Source organism: Xiphophorus hellerii, chromosome 12 (assembly GCF_003331165.1).
Source record: "Xiphophorus hellerii strain 12219 chromosome 12, Xiphophorus_hellerii-4.1, whole genome shotgun sequence".
In the NCBI taxonomy this organism is placed as follows: Eukaryota; Metazoa; Chordata; class Actinopteri; order Cyprinodontiformes; family Poeciliidae; genus Xiphophorus; species Xiphophorus hellerii.
Genome location: NC_045683.1, coordinates 23,518,788 through 23,536,266, shown reverse-complemented (window position 1 = coordinate 23,536,266; position 17,479 = coordinate 23,518,788). Strand labels below are relative to the sequence as shown.

The window sequence follows — 17,479 nt, the reverse complement described above, 5'->3', positions numbered from 1 at the left end:
AGACCCCATAAATGTTTCATGTAATTTTTTTCTTAACATTAACATTTTGTTTCCTCTTATGCTCTAAACATAGCATCATCAGCCAGATTGCTGTTTCTGGAATTTCACCCAAAAGTGTAGTTGATTAGATTCGGTAAGGATAAATGATATAAAGCTGTGTGCGTGTTTTAGGAACCTTGCTTACTCCATCCAATTCAAACACAAGTTATCTAATGGTAATATTGTCTCAACAGGCTCCTCGTCAAGAAAGCTGTCAGAGGCAACAACTCCGATCAGATCAGAGCTGGAAACCTGTGAAGAGGGAAACCACTTATGGGATCAGAGTCGAAGCAAGCGCAGAGAGAGAGAGAGAGAGAGAGAGAAAAAAAGTGTTTAATAACTCCCTGGCAGGAAGAAAATAGAAACTGAAGTCACCTTAAACTGTAACCCCATGGCCTTGTGGTCGGGTTCCCTCCTTCAACATGAGAACAAGCAGGCGTGTGATGGGTGATTCATCACGCAGTGGAAAAACTCCCATGTTTCTTGTACTGTGTAGAAACACGGGACAAAGAGAGCTAGAAACCGGGTCATAAACCTGATCGAATGAGTTCCCTTTTTATTGGCAAGTACATGATTTTCTTTTAATGAGGCTCCGGTTTACATCACACCGCTTTTGTCTAAAGTTAATCCAAAGTTGTAAGGTAACGATCAAACAGTCTACCCTACAAGAACAAGAAGGTTTTTTTTATGTGCTTTCTGAAGCTTTCAATTTCATCAAAACAGATTTTAATGTGCTTTACATTATGATTTGCTTTGGACTTTTCTCATTTCACTTGAATGTGGAGCGTACTGTAAATCAGTAAAGGTTTGTCAGGGGGAGGGAAAATCATGACCTAAAATTTCAACTAGTTGGTGACACATTTGTTGTCATAAACTTCAACCTCATATTTTGCACAGTAGGTCTTGAAAATGTGGCTTTTGAAATTATACCATTCAGCTTAATAGAGAAGCAGGTGAGCCACACTAACACAAAAATTGCATTTTGAGTTTTTAATCCACACTCCTGATCAAAGTGGAAACACAAGGTAATCCAGCTGGATAGTAACCACAATGAAAACTTCAAAATACTAAAAAAAAAAGAAACAGAGCGAGCGATTTACTAAAAGTGACATATAAACTCAAGCTAGTCATTCATCAGCTGATCAAAAGTTTAAGACAACTGCTAAAAGGAACTGAATGAACTAAAAGGAAAGTATTTAGTTTTTTATTAAGAAATGTGCAGTCTGCTGTTTTTTGTCTCTCAAAAAAAAAATCAATTTCTAATAAAGAAGATTGTATTTTTTAAAATATAAATTTAAATTATTTTTTAAAAAGATTTTCATATTTTGAAACTGAAGGGATCAAAGGAACAGATACCATCTTCATCCTTTAACACATATCTTTTAATGGTGGTGTGCGTTTAGTTGGACAGAGTAATGAATGGCCGCCACTTCATCTCCGCTCGTGTGCAAAAGCCATAAAAAACGGGGAATTAGGTCGATGTCTTAAAACACTCCGCTGACGTGTGTGAATGTGGCCTCATGGTCACATCCACAGAGCAATCAGGGGAAAGAAAGAGGCAGACGAACAGATGAGTATTCAAACTATAATACAGAGTTTATTAGGACTTGATTGACACAGTGGGTTTGGCTTTCACATGCACTCAGCACTTTGCTGTACATCACATTAAGAAGGAAAATTCCCTCATGGACTCGGCTCCGTCTGCGACTCCTCCTTCCTTTCCCTTCCCTTCCAACAAACTGTGTAAGTCTATGTGTATTTGTGTTTCCCCAGCGAAGCAAACAGAGCATGACAGTCAGATAATAAACAAAGTGCTGATGTCTGTGTGGGCATTGTCTGGAAATCATGCTAACAAGGAGGCACTTCAGTCTGAATCAGATACTTTTTTTTTTTTTTTCCTTTTTCACGTCAAGTAAGCAGAGGAAAAGCAAAAAAATCAGGCTTGTGTGAGATCGGTAAGGAGGATTAAAATTACTGCATGGGACAGCTTTCGCCAGCTTAAAACAGGGAAATACGCCACATTCTTAAAAACGAAGCAGAAGAGTCAGTGCTCTCCCTCTTTTTAATTGGCTGTGCTGCTGCGAGAAGGCCACTTCTTTGTGTGGAGATTCTCTGGTGTCTTCCTCTCCTCTTTCTCCTCCTCCTCCTCCTCCTCCTCAGCTCTGACGCCAAGGAGCTGGGCTGATTAAAGAAGATTCAGATAAGGTAAACCTTTCAGGTGGCTCTCGATACCCTGTGTCTTCGGGTTACAGTTGGACACAAAACAAGAGGAAGACCCTTTAGATTCGTGAGGCATTTTTGAAGAGCGCACTGAGGGCTTAGTGTAAACGGACAAAAAGAAAACATGTATATATAAAAAAATAATCTGTACATGAGACAGCAATGGCTATGCAGCAATATCGTTTACATGGAAAAGGCATAGGGAGAGCGAGAAGAACACTTTTAAGTCTCGGGTGTAGAAGAAAAACAAGCCGCATGTGATGGTATAAATACAAGGATGTGTCTTAATGATCAAAGGAAAGATATTTTTATTTGGTAACAAAACAGCTTGATGGTATCTTAAATTGTGCAACTTGTAAGTCATGCTGAGTGCATGTGTTCCTCTCCACTCCATGGGGACAGAGCAGATAACTACCAAAAAAAAAGGAAGAAAAAAGAGAGATCTGTTTCTTTACAGCTTATTAATTAGTCGTCAAAGTCCACATACTGCCAAATATAAAGTGACACTGTAAACCGAGGGAAACGTCCGTGTGTATAAGATGGCAGAGTCGGAGGAATGAAGTATGCAGAATCGAAAAGGGATACAGCTGTCCACACTTACGCTTGTCCATGCAATGAAAACACAACACGATTCTCACAAGTCTGAGTGTGTTTGTAGTACGGCGCCTCGCAAAACTACTCATTTCTGTGGCGTTTCAATCACAAGCTTTCGTTCGGGATTCTGTGTGACAGGACACAAAACAGCACACGTACTTTAAAAGTGGAAGAAAATTATATATGTTTTTTTATTTTTATAACTACAAATATGTAAAGTTTGACATGCATTTGTATTGACCGCCCTTTACTCTCATGCCTTGAAATAACTAATAATATAAAAAGACTTAATCTTTTTCTAATTTAATCCTAGCTGTTCTGTGAAGCCCTCTGCGGTTTGCTAGAGAACATTGCTAAAGAAACAGCATAACGAAAACCAAAAAGGTCAGAGATTGGGGGCAGATTGTCAGGATATTTAAGCCGTTTTGAGTTCTCAAACAACGTAAACTTACAGAAAAATGTTCCACCCATCAACTTGTTATTCTAGACTTGCGCCGCTCAAAGTGGCAGCATGCTGGAGTAGCAGCGCCAAGTTCACATCCACAACGACTCTGAAGATAACTGGACGGTATGAGTTGCGACAACATTTAATTTCCCTTTGGGATAAATAACATATTTTTGAGTAGAATTGAGTTTGAGTTGAATGAAAAGTGGAAAGGGTGAGGCACAGCTGCAAGCTTAAGAAGACAAGGCCTTCTACATACACCGAGAGGTTGAGAACATGAAGGAGGCAAGAGGAGGCCGCAAAAATGACCTGAGAAGAGGTTTGTCTTACAGCGGAACCAGGACCCTGAACAGAACCAGAGCTACAGTGGAATGTCAAAGATAAAGTCTGAATCCAGTTGAGAGTCTTCAGATATCTGAATAGGTTCAAGGTATTTCGCAAAGTAGAATTGGCAAAAATACGTGACAGAGCCATAAGAGGCGTACACCAAATGAAGCAAAAGGAGTTGAATAGAGTATTTACTGGAGGAATTAATGCGAATGCATGCCACAATTTCTAGATTTTTTGTTTAAATAAAGTTTAAAACAACATACCGTGGGCTACATTGTGTCAGTCAATCATAAACTCCCAAAGAAACCCATTGAAGCTCGTGGTTGTAATTAACAATGACGTATTCAGGAGGTATGGATAGTTCTGGAAGGCGCTGTACTGTATGCGCGCGTGTGCGTGGGTGTGTGTGTGCTTGAAGCTGTATGATATGTCTGCAGGCTCATATTTAAAGAAAAGTCTATAAATGGGATCACACATTCTGATCCTCCTGTAGTTCTACACAACAGCTAAAAACCTTCAAAAAACCAACAATTCAACATAACAACAGTATCACAAAACTAGAACTGCAATCTTTGGCCTGAGTGTACGCGAAGGCAATGTACATTGTGTGTTTGAGGTTGCTGAGGTGGCGTGTTCTGAATGTTTAGGAGTCATCTGAGGTCTGGAAGGTGAAGAACGGAGAAAGAATAAGTTAAGAGTTGTGCAGATGGTGACATGTTAGGGAGAAGCAAAGAGATGAGAGATATTGGTACAAGATACAGGCCAGAAAGTACAAGACTGAAATGAAAGCAAAAAAAGACCCTTTTTTTTTTCTTTGAAAAACAAAACTCATTCACCCTTACCCCTGCCCACCCCCACCCAACCTTTATTCCCTGTGGTGGTCTTTATTATACAGTGAATACCCTGATTATCAGTTTGTTTTTTTAATCCTTTTTCTGGTTCAAGAACAACAACAGTGGCTCTGTTCTACAGTCCAACAATCCTGAGGGAAAGTAAGGTTTGTCTGAATATTTCCAAACATCTCCACAACATCAAGTGTCCTACTACTAATGCCCAGGATCTCAGGGCCCGGTCAATCCCCCCACCCTATTCCCTCCCCTCCGTTCCCTACCCACGGGCTGACCATTTAGGCTTTTAAACAGGCTGTCTCCAGCTGCTGCTCAGGCCTTTGAGCTGCGGACCAATCAGCTCCTTCCCTTCTTGAGAGTACGTTTGTGGGTTAAGTAGGTCCCACACTGTCAGCTGTGCCACTAGGGGGCAGAGTTTGACATAGAGTCCACAGAATTTACACTGGAAGACTGCACACGGCTGTTGGAGATGGGCACATCTGGGTGCTGTGGCGAAGTAAGGAGAGAGATGGGTTAGTTTGAACGAGCCCGTCCGGATCCTCCGCCGTATGTGCGCTCACATCCGCTTACATGCCTCCTGAAGATCCTGTCCAGCAGGCTACGTCTGGGTGGCTCCGGTGGCTGATTCCAGTCCAGATCTGGAGGTCTCGTCCCTTGAGGCCCAAACACGTTCAGATCTCTGAAACACTCCGTTTCTATCATCTAAAGGAGGAAGCAGAGGAAACGAAAACACGAGGAATGTTAAGCATTTGCTGATTTGAAAGTGAATGGAGCATTTAGGGATGCCTGGCTCACCTCATTCTGCCATGGGATGGGAACACAGCCCGTAGCAAATTTGGAGTAGAAGTCGTTGTCGGTTTGGTCCAAATTTACTCCCTTGACAGTGGAGAACTGCTCTATGTCCAAAACATCCTTACAGTACACGGCGCGAGGCTGGGAGAGGGGAATGACCGGGGGGAGAAAGACGAGGTCGAGAGGAAAATTAGCAGACAAGTTCATCCGAACAGAACATTTATCACTGATATATCTGAGCACACCATAACAACCAAGCACTCACATCAGGCACGAAGGGAGGATCTACAATTCCAGCCTCCATCCTCTTGAAGTTGATGTTTTTGAAGAACGAGTGGGCCTTGACGCCCGCTGCTTCATCCGCGTTACACCCAAGCCTCTGCTTGGGGTCTTTGGTGAGCAGCTGGCCAGGCAGAAGCACAGAGATGAGTCATTCAGGATATTTATCATTTATTTATCTCTCTGCCTCTACACACAGCGTCTCATCCAGCCTCACCATTCTGCAGATCGCCTTCGCGTCCTCTGTAAACTTGTCATTGTACTCCTCTTCTTCCTCCTGCACCCTTCTCTCCACTTCTTCCCGCTTCACTCGCTCTTTCCGGGCACGAAAGGGCGATCTTCCCGCGGTCATCTCGTAAACGAGGCAGCCCAGTCCCCACCAGTCGGGGCTCATGGCATATTTTTCATTGTTGATCACCTCTGGAGCTGCAAAGAGGAGGTAAAAAAAAAAAAAAGCAGTAAGAAGAGCTTGTTAATATGCACAATGACAACAATATCCCAGGTTTTACACTGGGTGTCAGATGTTAGCTTATCTCATTTGTCTGTTCTGGTGTCCAGCAGCAAGGCTAATTTGTTTATGTGGGTTGTATTGTGACTGAATTCATAAATTGAGAAAAAGTTAAGAATTGTTTCTGTGGTTGAGAAATTTCTATGCTAGAGCGAGAATTTCAGATGTTTTAGAAGTAGTTTAGCAACTTGCTTGCATGTCGATGGCCAAACTTGTTAACGTGTTGAGGTTAAAGTTTGAAAGCACGCCAAGGAAGTTTTCGGCAGTAAACAGCACCCCCTAGCTGTGGTTGTCAGGAAAAAAATGCTACAACTATCAAAGTAAAATTTTAGGTCAAATCACAAACCAATTTTATTTTTTAATAACATGAAAAGACGGGCCAAATTAACCAAGTGATCTTAATAATAAATTTGATCTTAGCTAGTTTAGTTGAGTAAATTCCAGCAATGCATAAAAAATACCTGGAATGTAACTTTTTTAGTTGGTAAACTTCCATGGTTTCTTCTCAGAAACAAAATGTAATCAAATTGTTGCACATATATTTATTGGTTATTGTAACAGTTTGTTTTGCCAGTGTGTCTTTAGCGAGTTATTTCTTACCCATGTAGCCTACTGTCCCCACCCTGCCTCTGATGAGTTCTCCTTCAGGCACTTTGATGGCCAGCCCCAGGTCAGAGATCCGAATGTGTCCTGCAACAAAGCAACAGGCACATGATCAAATTATGTGGACAAAGATACCGTAAAATTAATTAGCTTTTAAAACCATTCAATGTAACGTAATTCTACATTTTACTACAATTCATTACAAGGCATTAGTTAAATAAACAAAAATAATGTCATGACAGTCTTATGCACAACCCGTCAAATAAAGTGTTACCAAAGATTTTCTCCAATTTACACAAGTTATACATAATAGGTGAGATATGCATAGCCAGGGATCACCGTGGCTGAGATTACACAGTTTTACATCAGCAAATACTGAGAGAATGAGAGCATGCTTTCAAACTAAATCTCTACTGGAGTAACATTTCAAAGGTCAGACGGGACAAAGACTTTGCTTTTTAGCCACAATGACAACAAGCATATTAACAAACATGTACACTTTCAGACATAAGAACACTAAGAGCTGTCAGGCAGTTTTTAGTGTTCCCCCTCAGCTTCATTCTGAGGGGCTGTTTCAGTGCCAGTGGTAGTGGTGTATCCCACAAAGTTGACAGATAATAAAACAAAGAACTAGCTCAGGATTCTTTAACTTAAATATAAACCAGCTGGACGAATCTGGGACACAACTGGGTTTTCCTACAGCAATCCAAACACGCTTTAAAACCGGTTTTCCAATGGAGTTAAACAGGACAACATTAAGCTTCCTGATCTCAACCTTATTTAAAATGGTGGGAATGATGTGTAAAAGTCTGGTGTGTTTCAGGAAAGCAACTAGTTTAAATAAACTAGCCATGTTCTGCCAGGAACAGGTCAAATATACATTCAGAATTAAGCCAGAAGCTTTTTGGCGGCTAAATTATGTGCGTGGTTTGTCTGCCACTTACTAAGCGACAATTCACCAAACATTAGTGGGGCTATATGTGTATATTTTCACCTGTATATATAATTCGGAACTACTGTATGTAGGTCAGAGGAAACCCACAGTAAATGCAAACTTGAGCATCCAGTTCTTGTTTTTGAAAATAACTTCGTTCATGCCCATGATTAGTATGAATGCAAACGTTGTAAAAATGGCATTATTTGTTATAACTTGAAATCTGATTAGAAAACTTACCATTATCATCTAATAAGATGTTTTCTGGCTTCAAATCCCTAAAAGTAGCAAAGAATCACCAGTCATCAATCTTCCACATACAGAGTGGAAGAATAGCGTTGCCAGATTCATGTACATATTCGTCTGAGATTGCTACCTGTAGACAATAGATTCCCTGTGCAAATGCTCGAGTCCGCAGCAGATCTGAGCAGCATAAAACTGGACCCTGTCTTTGTCGAAGCCCGGCGTGCCCATGTTGTAGATGTGAAACTTCAGGTCGCCGCCGTTCATGATAGTCAGCACCAGACACAATGCGTCTTTGGTCTCGTACGCGTACGCCAGGCTCACCTGAGGAAAGACAGAGACGTGCAACGTGCTGCGGGAAAACTGTGCTCTAACACACACAAGGATGAAATCCCATCTGCATGTTCAAGCGAATGACTTTTACTCACAACAAACCGACTGTTGACTTTCTCCAAAATCTGCTTCTCGTTCAGAGCCATGGACTCTCCTTTTCTCTTCTTGATCCTCTTCTTCTCCAGTTTCTTGCAGGCGTACATCTTTCCTGTTGCTCTGACCTGGCATGCGCACACCTGCGGAGGACGGCAAGAATATTATCCAGTGTGTTACAGGAAAAGTCCCAATATTTTAGATGTAGCGCCCAGCCTCTTCTCTTACCTCCCCAAATCCGCCCTTCCCCAGCACGCGGTACTGTCTGAATGTGTCTTTAGTGATTGGTTGCCTGACGGAACACAGATACAACAGGATCCATTAATAGATGGTTATGTGGTATCGATCAAGTCAGAGATATTATCTGCGGAGCTCAACGCCATGCTGACTCTGTTTCCTGTACAGAGGGTGCAATTTCACTGTCCAGACAGATACAATCAATGCTGCCCTGAAAGCTAGCTGCCTACTTTAAATGACCTCAATATGCGTTTTGCATAGAATATTTTCAAAGCAGGAGTGTAGATCCTGTCCTGAAATGAATGCAAGTAGTAACCAAAACTGATTTATTATCTGACATATTTAGGATGGCTGTTCCATTTAGAGAATGTTTGTAAAGATTTATGCTGCCACATAAAGTCTTGGCAGAGACAGAGACAGAAACGTTGACTGGAATCATCCGGGATATACATTTCGGTTCCAAATCAACGTTAATTAAACACCTTTAAAAGAAACCACTCACTTTGTTTTTTCTTGCGAATCTGAAGTAACCTTACTAACAAAAACAGAAATGATATGGATCAACCACAGATTTTTAATCTTTCTTTCTGTAATAATGCACATCCAGTCCTTACTACTTAGTTTTTCTTCTGTGATATAATTTAAAAGATTCCTTTACAAATATGCAGCACCTTCAAATTACTGGCTGCTCAGATGCATGAAAGCTTTAAAGACATCCAACTTTTACTGCATTAGCATAATCTCACACTGAAACATTTAGACATCTTAAACATTTAATTTCTGCATACTGACGCAGTAGAGGAAAAATGATAGTACCAAGCATGGTGGAGGATTTGTGATCCTGTGGGCTCCTTTCTCTTTCAAAATGCCAGACAGTATTATTAGAGTTCAGAAATATGATTTTAACAAAGTCATATGTGCAACAAGTACCGATACCTCTGATGGCGATACTTTATATGACTTCCAGTAGGTTAAGGTCGCCAGATTTTTATTTGAAATATCAATGATGTCACACTGCAACAAAATTCTCAGACCGAAGGACAAAATTCAACAAATCTGATTTACACAGTATAAGTTTTGGCATTTCATATCATACTTCTAATCCTAAAGATAGCAAATGTTTTGCAAAATTGCAATCCATAGATAAAATATCACTTAAAGTAAATAACGCAACAGTTTTACAACCTACTTTCTATCTTAAAGCATCAACATATGCAACAATAAAATCTCAGTTATTAACAATTCACCTCACCTAAAGCGATTTAGCTAATAAATCTTCTATTGCAAAACATTCTAGCTGGTTTGCTGCATGACTTTTAAGACGAACGTTGATTTTATTTCATTTTATCTAGCCGTTTAGTTTGTTTTCCACAAGGCGTAGAAACAAAACTCAACAAACCTCTCCAGCATCTTCCACTGAAGAAAGCGGTCAAAGTACATGCTGTTCTGATAGTCTGAATACGGAGCTCCACTCAGGTACTCATGGACCGCCCTGGCACAAAAAGAAAAGCACAGTCAAACCTCTCCGATCATATGACATAGCCTAAATTTTTACATCTGTCAAAATTGAAAAATGAGTGAGCGAGAGAGAGGGGTTAAAAATCTGGTGACGTGACAAACAGGTGAGAGTGAGTAAATGGCGTCTCACTTGCGGCAGTCGCTGAAGATCTCCTTACAAGGACTGAGCTCGAGGTTCTCTCTGCATTGCTCTGCAAAATCCTCGGCTATGTCTACCCGCTGAGGTGACTGCATCAACACATGTAAACACACCCCGTCACAAATATGCACAGACACACACAAATCCATCACCTCCTGATGTAGGCAACACTTCAAGATAAGGAGAAACGCAGAATGACCTGCAGTCGTGTGTATTCGGTTTAATTTCTGACAGATTTAACGAGTGCGTTCATTTTTAAACCTTTACATTATTTCTGTCACTTTTGCCTCTGATTCTTTTTTTTCTCCCCTCATGACAACCATGCCAACCTCTGTCGAAGGCAATATGTTTCTCTCTTGCAGTAAAGTGTTAACCTCAAAGGGCTGAGAGGTATGAAAGTACGCGGTAGGGAAACTTACTTGTTTTGAAAGGAAGGTCTTGATGATTTGCTCCCCCCTGCTTTTTCTTTTCTCGTCAGGTGTAACCTCATAGTCTTCCTAAAAACACACACACACATATATGCAAAACAGCAGCGTTAGCAATATCATGTTCATGACTTGTACTGCACTTTCTTATCAAAATTATTCATGTGCTGGCATTTACTGTGAGTTCACACTTCGCATAGCATGAATATAATAGGCAGAATCATGACCAGACCTGCTAATGACTTGCGTTTTTACCACAAAGTAATAAACAACACATCTGTTGAGTTCCTGAAGAACTCTCATAGAAAGAGGCCTGTTGCACAGTGTCACGGAAACATAAAAAAAGAAACAAAGTCGTTTTAGATTAGTGTAAAGAGTTTGCCTAGAAGCATTTTAGACACGATCACTGGCATATTAATTTTTTTCTTTTAATAACTTACCTGCACAGATCTGTTTTTAAGGTTGAAGTGATGATACATTATATTATTTCAAAGCATTTAAAAACAAAAAGAAAAATACGTTTAATTTTATTGTTGATCTTTCCTAATGCTCATACTCAAAATTAGACATACACTCCCAACTAACATTTGGTGTAAACATCCTGAAGAAACATGCAGACAAGGTCCTGGCAAAGTTTTCTTCTGATATTTAACAACTCTTATTATGCAAAATGGCAGAAACACATTGAAATTGGCTGGTTTCCTGGGAAAAGATTGTGCTTTTAATCATCCTCCACATATTTACATAAAGAAGTTTTGGGTTCAACATCCTGTTGGAACCTCCAGTTTTTGTCCAAGATTTTAGAAACTTAGATGTGAAGAATTTGGAGGTAGTCCTGCTATTTTACTTTCAATCAACTTTGTGGGACTCAGTACATATTTCAGTAGTATTAGCAGCAAAACAAACCCTCAGCCTTATGCTACCACTACCATGCTTAGAAGTCCTTCAAACTTTCTTTGTCCGCGAGACTAAATAACTCACTTACTCTTCAAGTTGCCTAACTATGAAGCTCTCTAGATTGGCATTACAACTGACTGATGTGGACATCTGCAAATTTCAGTCAGGCTTCAGTGTATGTAATTTGAATAAGGGGCTTTTTCTCTTGGGTTGGTAGTCCATATCAGACAAAACAGTTTGAATGAACTCTAAACCTTCTAGCATCATCAAGAGTGGTCAGATATTCAGCCAGAATTTAGCAAAACAATTGTTAATGATTGCAAAAAGCATGTGATGCAATTGCTTCCAACTAGAAAATTGGGATGTATAATATGAACCCAAAACGTAAATCAAATCCCCGTAAAGTGTAAACAGTCTTTATTGACAGTAATTGTATGAATATGAAAGCAGGAAAGAGGTTGTTTCTTGGCTTCAGCTTTCAGGCCAGACTCTGCAATAGAGACCGGATGGTGAGTGACTGGCATTCAGCAAGGATGTTCAAACAGGAAGTAGTTGTTTATCTGGCAGAAGTGGTTTCCCAGGCTTTCTTCAGAGAATCGGACCTTGATTGTCTGGAATACCTCAAACTTTGACGGTGTGAGACAGGAAAAGGTCAGTTTATCGGGATTGTTCCACCCGCAGGACAGAGCAGAGACGTTTATGCACTGAAAATCAAAAAGGGATGAAGCTGTGGAGAACACAAAGTCCAGCTTTCCCCACGGGAAAGTGAATAATCACTGTAACCTTTAATTCAGTGGTTGAGTAAATGGTCCAGTCTGGCAACAGAAAGGGGCGAAGAGTTAGGGCAAATCCAAAATCTGTGAGGCTGTGATAGACATCCAGCAAAGTGAAGCAGAAAAGCACTCAATGCAGTCAGAAAGCAGGCAAAGGCAACAGTCAGAAGAGAAGAAACAGGCCAGATACACAATCAGGATATCAGCCACGACCCCTTACAGCCTGAGTCAGGGGTTGATGACAGACAACGTTGCAATGACTGAATGCAGAGCTGGAGTTTATATAGGTAGCAGCACAGGTGAGAACAATGAGCTAATTAGAATCAAGATATACTTTAGGTAATCATGAATCACGGCAGGAAGCTCAGAGAAAAACGTCTCCTTGTAGAGTAGCTGTGTCTGCGTGAATGGATGAAATGGACTCAATAGTGTGAAAGTGCTTAGTTGGACTAATTAGCAAAAAGATAAAAACCAGATGCTCAAGTCTAATTAGTGAAGTTACTCAAGTCAAATAAAAAGCTAACTTTTTACTTTCATAAATTTGATTTTTAATACATACTTTAGTGGATCTAAGGTTCCTGCACAGTTCGGAAAAGTCTGACATTTTCTTTTCCAAGTATCCATAAGTATGGGAAAAAATAAACAAGACATTAGGTTAATCTCCTAAGCTTCACGTATTTCATATGAAAAGCCTGTTAATTGTAGAAAAATCTGTCATAAAGTCATTGAGAACATTTGTATTTCATATTTTAAAGTCGAACTAAATGTCTGAGAAGCACTGAAATTTGAGTGTGGAAAAGTGTGAAGTTTGTCCATCAAAAGTACAGAAGAATCCTGGATGGAGCAAATGCTGTTTGTCTGTGAAAAAGACCCCTGACTCTTCATCAGTATGTCTCACAGTCTCAATCACATAAACGTACGCTGCTCCTCTGCTCTTTTCACTGAGAAAAACAGGCAATTGTCCCCTGGACGCACTGGACATTTCGCAAAGGCAGCAACATGAAAGCGCTCTGATGCGTTTCCCAGCCAGCGCGTTTAACTTCTGCGGAGGGACAGGGGACGCAACATGGCGTCCGTGATGCAAACTGGCCCTGGTCTTTCCACTCGCTGGGCTTTTTCCAGCATGGGTCCGAGTTGCCTGGCAATCCCGCAGTAAACACGGTGGGATTCCTTGAGGTCCTGGAGTGTCACAGTGTGTCACACCAGCGTCACCAGATTTCCACTACAAAACGCACACACACACACACACACACACACACCCCCGCCATACACACAAAAGCCAAGAGCTCAATTGAAAAACCACAAAGCAAGTGACGAGAAAAAACTGTAACAAATATGTGTTGTACACAAAGAAACAGAGGCAAATAATAGTGACTGTTAACAGAAGTTTCACTGATGTTACACACACATTAATCTGACAAACACACAAACAGGCACTTGAACCAAGAGTGAAATAGCGGTCTGACTCCCACCCTTTGCTGGTGGGGGGTCAGCCAAAGGGGAAAGGAGACGCCCCCTTTGGCTTTTTGGAACCAGCGGGGTTCCAACACACACACACACACACACCCATGCACACACACACACCCTCTTGTGATGCAGGATGGTTCTCTGGAAGCCCCCAGAGTACATTCCCTAAGCACTAAAAAAAAAAAAATCACATTCAGGCTTTCTCCTCCTCATTTTCCTTTCCCGCTAATTGCCCACTTGTTTATAAAATTTTCTGAATAGAAAATTCAGACTAGATTGACTAGATTGCGTAACATGCCGAACGAACCTCACAACTGCTCAGAGCGCGCAGCAGTGTTATTTAATCACTCGATGCACAAGGGTCCGCTTGGCTGTAACCGCACTCAGACCCGGCTTATTGAGTGCCACAAATAATGCCCAACGATGAGCGCAGCGTCAGAGTTTGTCACATGGACCGAGTGCAGAATTAGCCTCGGTTTGTGTTTGGGATGAGTGCGTGTGAGTGGTTTCCCTCTTGCGGAGGTGGTCGCTTTTTGGAGTAGGTGGTTACAAGAAGGCAGAGCAGGGGACGGGAGAAAGGGTGTTCTGGGATCGGGAAACAATGCTGTCCTTTCTGTCCAGTCACATGTCCCACAAAGATATTCTGGGTGTTGATAGATAAAGACTTAAATGTGTCATGTGGGAGGTATTTAGTCTAGACAAGGAGTGAGAAATGGGAGTGTGGGGAGGTAAACGACCAGGAGATCTGCCTGTTTGAGTAGTCAAAGCTCTGTTGAACTGCAAAGCAAACAGAATAGTTCACTGAAATAGTTGGTCTGTTGACTGACATGTAGACTCTGTTGTTGTTTTTTTCTTCCACTCAGATAACATTTGTCTTCTGCTGTCCTTTGCAGAGATGGTCACAAGCAGTTTAAAGGGGAAGTGTTATGTACATTCCACACACAGTTATAGTAAAATCAACTATCTATGTTGCCTTCGGTTGCTGTATATGTCAAACATGACTTAAAAGAAATTTGAGGTCGTTGGAGCCTCTGTCTCTTTAAGAAGATCCGGCTCTTTCTGACAATTAGTTGTGAATGGCAAATATTCGAAACTAACTCCTTCTCGAAGACAAATAGGTCCAATTCAGATCTGATTAACATCAGTCCAATTCATTTTCAAATTCCTACCTAAGCAACTCTAATTCTATCTTGTTCTAATATAATACTGTTACATATAACAATTTTAGCACCAATATTTCACTCCAGACTTACAACACATTTCACCCACTCTTGTAAACACTCTCTCTCAATCCGCCATTCGAGGGAAAATTCCTAGTGTGGCTCCATACTGGTATCTACTGCATTAATTCTTGTAATGTTCTGTTTGTCTTTGCGCTGCTACTTGATTTAACTTTCCACTGAAGGATTTCTTTTTCATTACATGGATTCTGTGCTAGCCTGAGCTACATCCAGTGGGCTTTAATGTCTGGCGAACCTGATATGACGAATAACCATGCCAACGGGAAAGTTGTTTACAAGCAGAAGCAGCTGACTGAACTTTCCAAAGTTCAACAAACGTTCAAAATAGGACTGCCAGATCCCCAACGGGTTGAGGAGGAAACGACGAAGCTGCAGAAGCGGGAGTGTGGTGGAGGAAGTTTAAATAATTTCTTTAAGTCATTGCTATGTGAAACATGAGATCCCTGGTACACAAAAACAGACTAAGAACAAAAACGCTGAAGAGTACATAATGGCATTAAAGGTCTCGGCATACCAATCTGTGTCTGCATGTGCAGAAATGCAGCGTTGTCTGCAGGAAAATATTTCAGACTCCATCAGGTTTCAGACTGCATGGCAGACTTCAGACAGTGGAAGAAACATTGCAGCTCCACGGGAGCTTTCTTCAGCTCTTTTACTGCTAGGACGTATAAAACAGAGAGCTCCTTCCTGCAACAACAGCCCGACATAATATCCCCCTGTAATCATTAATTGTTGGGGGTGTAACCAGAAAAGTCTGTCTCACAAAGCACTATTCAGCCGCTGGTTTAGCCTCAGATATTATTGTAATTCCCAGATACAAGGGCAAATGCTTTGAACTTTACCCCCTATGTCTTTGTGGCTCTTATTTTGTAGTAAGAAAGGAAGTCATTCTTGAGTTGTTTTTGTCATTTTAGTTTTAATTTTTTCATTCATTTGATATAACTACTTTATTTTAATTGAACCTTCTTTTAGAAAACTCTTGACTGTCTTGTCTACACTGGGCTCGCAAAATTAAGTTTGTCCCACAATTCCAGCCTGGCGTTGTCAAACAGGATGTGCGCGCTGATCAGTCCAGACTTGACCCTGATGTGAAAGTCCTGTGGCCTTGCACCTTCCTTGACCTTCACTAGGACACTTGGGAGGACCTTCTGTCCTGAATCTGTCACAGCTCAGATTTAAAGAACTATACAATCAAAAATTGACCCACCACTGTCACAATAAGTTAATAATTTCAATGACAACTCAACAAACAATTTAATAGCAGAAAAGTACAGGACGTTTTCAGAGAAAACTGGGATTGGAGGCCCGCATTCCATTTTCCAAAACCTGGAGTCACTGGAAAACCTAAAGACAGTTTCATTCATGTGCTTTATAATCATATCCTCGTTTATTTATTGAGAATGTCAATTTGGCCTTGGCACTTGAAGTAATAATCACTCACACAGGAAAGAAAAAAACAGGCTTAATGGGGAACAAAAAGTTAACGGTTAACCCAGAAGATGACATGGAGTAACATGGAGTGACGTGGAGTGACTTGGAGTGAGTGCTCCTAACATTTGATAAGAAAGGGTGAATTACGGAAATGAATCCTAAAGCCACTGGCTAACAATTAGCTGCTAACAAAACTAAAGTTAGTATTTGCTTCAGCTCTTTCTATTGACACTAAGTGAAAGACTTTTTTTTTATTTACATTTTAAGGAATTTGGGCCGCTGTTGTGCAACTCTAACTCTTTATCTTAAATATTTAGCGTAATCAAATCTGACCCAAATACTTCTACACTAAAAAATTCTTTGAATCAGTTCGTAGGTTCGTAAAGCCTTCATTCCTCAACTAAATTGTTATTTCCATATGTTTTTTTTTTTTTAAGAGAACCCACACTAAGCTTGATCATCTCAAATGCCTGGACTGGATTATTCTATATAAACAGACATTTTCTTACTGCAAAGTTTGAGACTGAAAGCATTTCCTACACCCAGCCTTCGATTGAGGCAGTAGAAGGCATGTTTATGTACTGTATGTAGCTCCATCCATACACAAAGTACTTCTAAGGTAACAAAAGTAAAGAAAGCCAGATTAAAAATATGAAATACATGAAAGGATTAATAGTAAAAAATTTGGCAATGTTCAAAGGTTGAAAACCTCGATGTGCTTACATTTGTGCTTTCCAATTTTTCCTTTTCCACATAAATCAATTAATGAAGGAAAACCTGGAGTGGAAAAAAAAAGCCCATTAAATGTGTGTTCATGCGTACCGTTGCGTCCAGTAGCTGAATGCATCGCTGCAAGTTGGGTTTGGTCTCACAGTAAAGACGAAAGAGAAGCCTTCCAATAGGCTGCTTGTCGCAGATGCTGGCATAATCCCTTTCTGCAAAAGCATAAAATAATAATGCACAAAGTACTTCTAAGGTAACAAAAGTAAAGAAAGCCAGATTCAAAATGTGAAATACATGAAAGGATGCATTTCATGTATTTCATATCTTTAATCTGGCTTTCCGAATGGAGCATTCGGAAACTCCAACA

The 17,479-nt window shown here is 40.6% G+C and overlaps 1 protein-coding gene across 2 annotated transcripts in view; it reads right to left on the bottom strand.

Annotated features, from left to right (window-relative positions):
- Positions 1-1,610: 1,610 nt before the first annotated feature.
- Positions 1,611-17,479, bottom strand: part of grk5l (G protein-coupled receptor kinase 5 like) — a 39,613-nt gene continuing 23,744 nt past the window's right edge. Inside the window, exons 3-16 of one of the 2 annotated variants that reach the window (XM_032578130.1) lie at positions 17,212-17,324; positions 10,575-10,652; positions 10,147-10,244; positions 9,898-9,990; positions 8,490-8,553; positions 8,264-8,404; positions 7,969-8,159; positions 7,833-7,870; positions 6,656-6,745; positions 5,765-5,973; positions 5,534-5,671; positions 5,272-5,409; positions 5,051-5,178; positions 1,611-4,962 (exon numbers count right to left, since the gene is read on the bottom strand). In XM_032578130.1, the coding sequence (XP_032434021.1) occupies positions 4,914-4,962; positions 5,051-5,178; positions 5,272-5,409; positions 5,534-5,671; positions 5,765-5,973; positions 6,656-6,745; positions 7,833-7,870; positions 7,969-8,159; positions 8,264-8,404; positions 8,490-8,553; positions 9,898-9,990; positions 10,147-10,244; positions 10,575-10,652; positions 17,212-17,324 (1,568 nt within the window). In that variant the 3' untranslated portion in view covers positions 1,611-4,913. Of the gene's footprint in view, positions 4,963-5,046; positions 5,179-5,271; positions 5,410-5,533; positions 5,672-5,764; positions 5,974-6,655; positions 6,746-7,832; positions 7,871-7,968; positions 8,160-8,263; positions 8,405-8,489; positions 8,554-9,897; positions 9,991-10,146; positions 10,245-10,574; positions 10,653-17,211; positions 17,325-17,479 lie in introns of both variants that reach the window. The other variant, XM_032578129.1, reaches the window with a different exon arrangement.